Below are 2,082 nucleotides of genomic sequence, written 5' to 3' on the forward strand. Positions count from 1 at the left end.
TGTGTTTAGAAAAATTATGCATTGAACTATACTTAACAAATTAATATTGAATAAAAAAACAAGAGTTCTAAAAACCCAAATTAAAATAATTTCAGTATTTTAAATTAACAAAATGAAATAAATAAATAAAACTAAAAGTAATTAAACATTTAAAATACAAAAAGAGAAATACCATGCCATTTGCTACATGTTAATAATACATTAATTATTTTTACTATATTATAAAAAAAATAACATTCTTAATATATTAGAATAAATTATAAAACATTTGACAAATTTAGGTGTCAAATTGGATAAAATTAGATTAGATATCAAATTAAGAAAAAATGTTAAGTTTAAATATTAAATTAAATAAAAAAATTCAAGTTGAAATAGTAGCCAAAACACATTAATTTGAAAATGGAATAAAAAAAAAACCGAGATATACAATAAGGAAAAGAAAGAGAGAAATTATATAAAATCAGTGGTATAATGGTGTTCCCCAACTAGTGTACTTGGATGGCTTAACACTGATGCATTTCTTGATACATACATCACTCTTTTTTCTCCTTGAATAAAGAGAAAAAGAGGATAATTTCCTTTCAAGAAACTCTTGATTCCTCTCAACTCCCCTTCTTTTTTCCCATCTGCTGCATTTATAACACATGTCTTCACTCTTGTTAATGTAATTAAGTGGTGTAAGAAGAGTTGATGTCTCTTAAGACATATTACGAGTGTTAAGGACGTGAGCCTTTTTTGTCACACTCAGTCATTAGTGGTGTAGTGTGGTGGAGTGAAAGAGGTTTTAGAAGAGGAGGTTAGCTAAAGAAGAAAGCACCTACACCATGACAAAGGTAGCTTTGGTTTTCAAGTGCTCCCTCTTATTAATGACCTGCTGTTTTCTAGGTATGCTTCTTTCAATGGTTTGTTTTGCTTCTCTCCTCTTTATTTCTTGGCTTGGTTTGGGTCACAGAGTTCATTTCTCTTTCTCCTCATCATTGGCCTCTCCGATCTCATTCTTGTTTCTATACCTTTCTAAAACTTAACAATGGTAGTGTCAACAATGGAAACATCAGTGCAAGACAAGGCAGATGCAGGGATTCCAGTGACAACCCTTTCACCCCCAGAAGGAAACACAACTTTCCTTGATGGCACCACATGGTGTGTGGCACTGGCAGGTGTCTCCCAGATTGACTTGCAGAATGCATTAGACTGGGCATGTGGACTGGGAATGTCTGATTGTGGTGCAATCCAGGAGGGAGGAAAATGTTATGAGCCTGACACACTCCTTTCTCATGCTTCTTATGCCTTCAATAATTACTACCAACAGAATGGGAACTCCGATATCGCTTGCAATTTCGGAGGAACGGCCACTTTAACAAAAAATAACCCCAGTAAAAATCTTTTTCATTGTGTAGTTTGTATAAAGAAATGATTCATTTCATCATCAACCTACAATAACTTCGCTCATCTTACATATGCAGGCTATGGAAAGTGTCTGTATGCAGCACCAGGGTATGGTCATTGTATTCTCTTCTGTTTGACACTTGGCAGGGTTGATTAATGTTGATATGTTTGCTTTTGTTTAATAATCTCTTGCAGGTCTGATAGGTCAGCAACACCTCCTTTGTCCAAGCATAAATCAAGCTTTTTATGGTGGGAAATTGTAGGGATTTTACTGCTTTTGTACAAGGGAAGCTGATGCAAGGTTTAGTTTTACCCTGAATTTGTGATTTTTATGCTTGGGAATGTAATGTCAGATGGAATTAAAGCGTATGGCAACGTATTACTATTATAAATATTATCTGATTCCTATCTTTGTAATTGGTTTAGGAATCTAATATTTTATATCACTTTATTTTATTTATATTAACTACACTGTCACTTTTTTTTTTGTCTAATATAAAGAGAAAAGCCCTTAAGCTACTGGAGCCTATACATATATTCCAGCCAGGGTATTGGTTGAGAAATTGTGATTAAGCTTAAAGATGGTGCGAATAAAATGATACTAGGATTAGATAAAATACTAAAGAGAAGTGAAAGAGGAGGTGGGGGTGGGGCAGAGGCTGATACGTTTTGTCTTTTGTCTGAAACAGCAGTTGC

The 2,082-nt window shown here is 33.8% G+C and overlaps 1 protein-coding gene across 2 annotated transcripts; it reads left to right on the forward strand.

Moving 5' to 3' along the window:
• Positions 1-395: 395 nt before the first annotated feature.
• LOC107928623 (glucan endo-1,3-beta-glucosidase 13) lies at positions 396-1,846 on the forward strand. Of its 2 annotated transcripts, none has more exons than XM_016859881.2 (4): positions 396-885; positions 1,035-1,373; positions 1,464-1,494; positions 1,582-1,846. In XM_016859881.2, exons 1-4 carry the CDS (start codon positions 825-827, stop codon positions 1,679-1,681), a joined length of 531 nt encoding a protein of 176 aa, XP_016715370.2. In that variant the 5' UTR covers positions 396-824; the 3' UTR covers positions 1,682-1,846. The 2 variants fall into 2 exon arrangements, with proteins under 2 accessions (XP_016715370.2, XP_016715375.2); XM_016859886.2 differs by having other exon boundaries at positions 465-885; positions 1,056-1,373.
• Positions 1,847-2,082: the final 236 nt, after the last annotated feature.

This window comes from Gossypium hirsutum, chromosome A12 (genome assembly GCF_007990345.1).
Source record: "Gossypium hirsutum isolate 1008001.06 chromosome A12, Gossypium_hirsutum_v2.1, whole genome shotgun sequence".
NCBI classification, from domain to species: domain Eukaryota; kingdom Viridiplantae; phylum Streptophyta; class Magnoliopsida; order Malvales; family Malvaceae; genus Gossypium; species Gossypium hirsutum.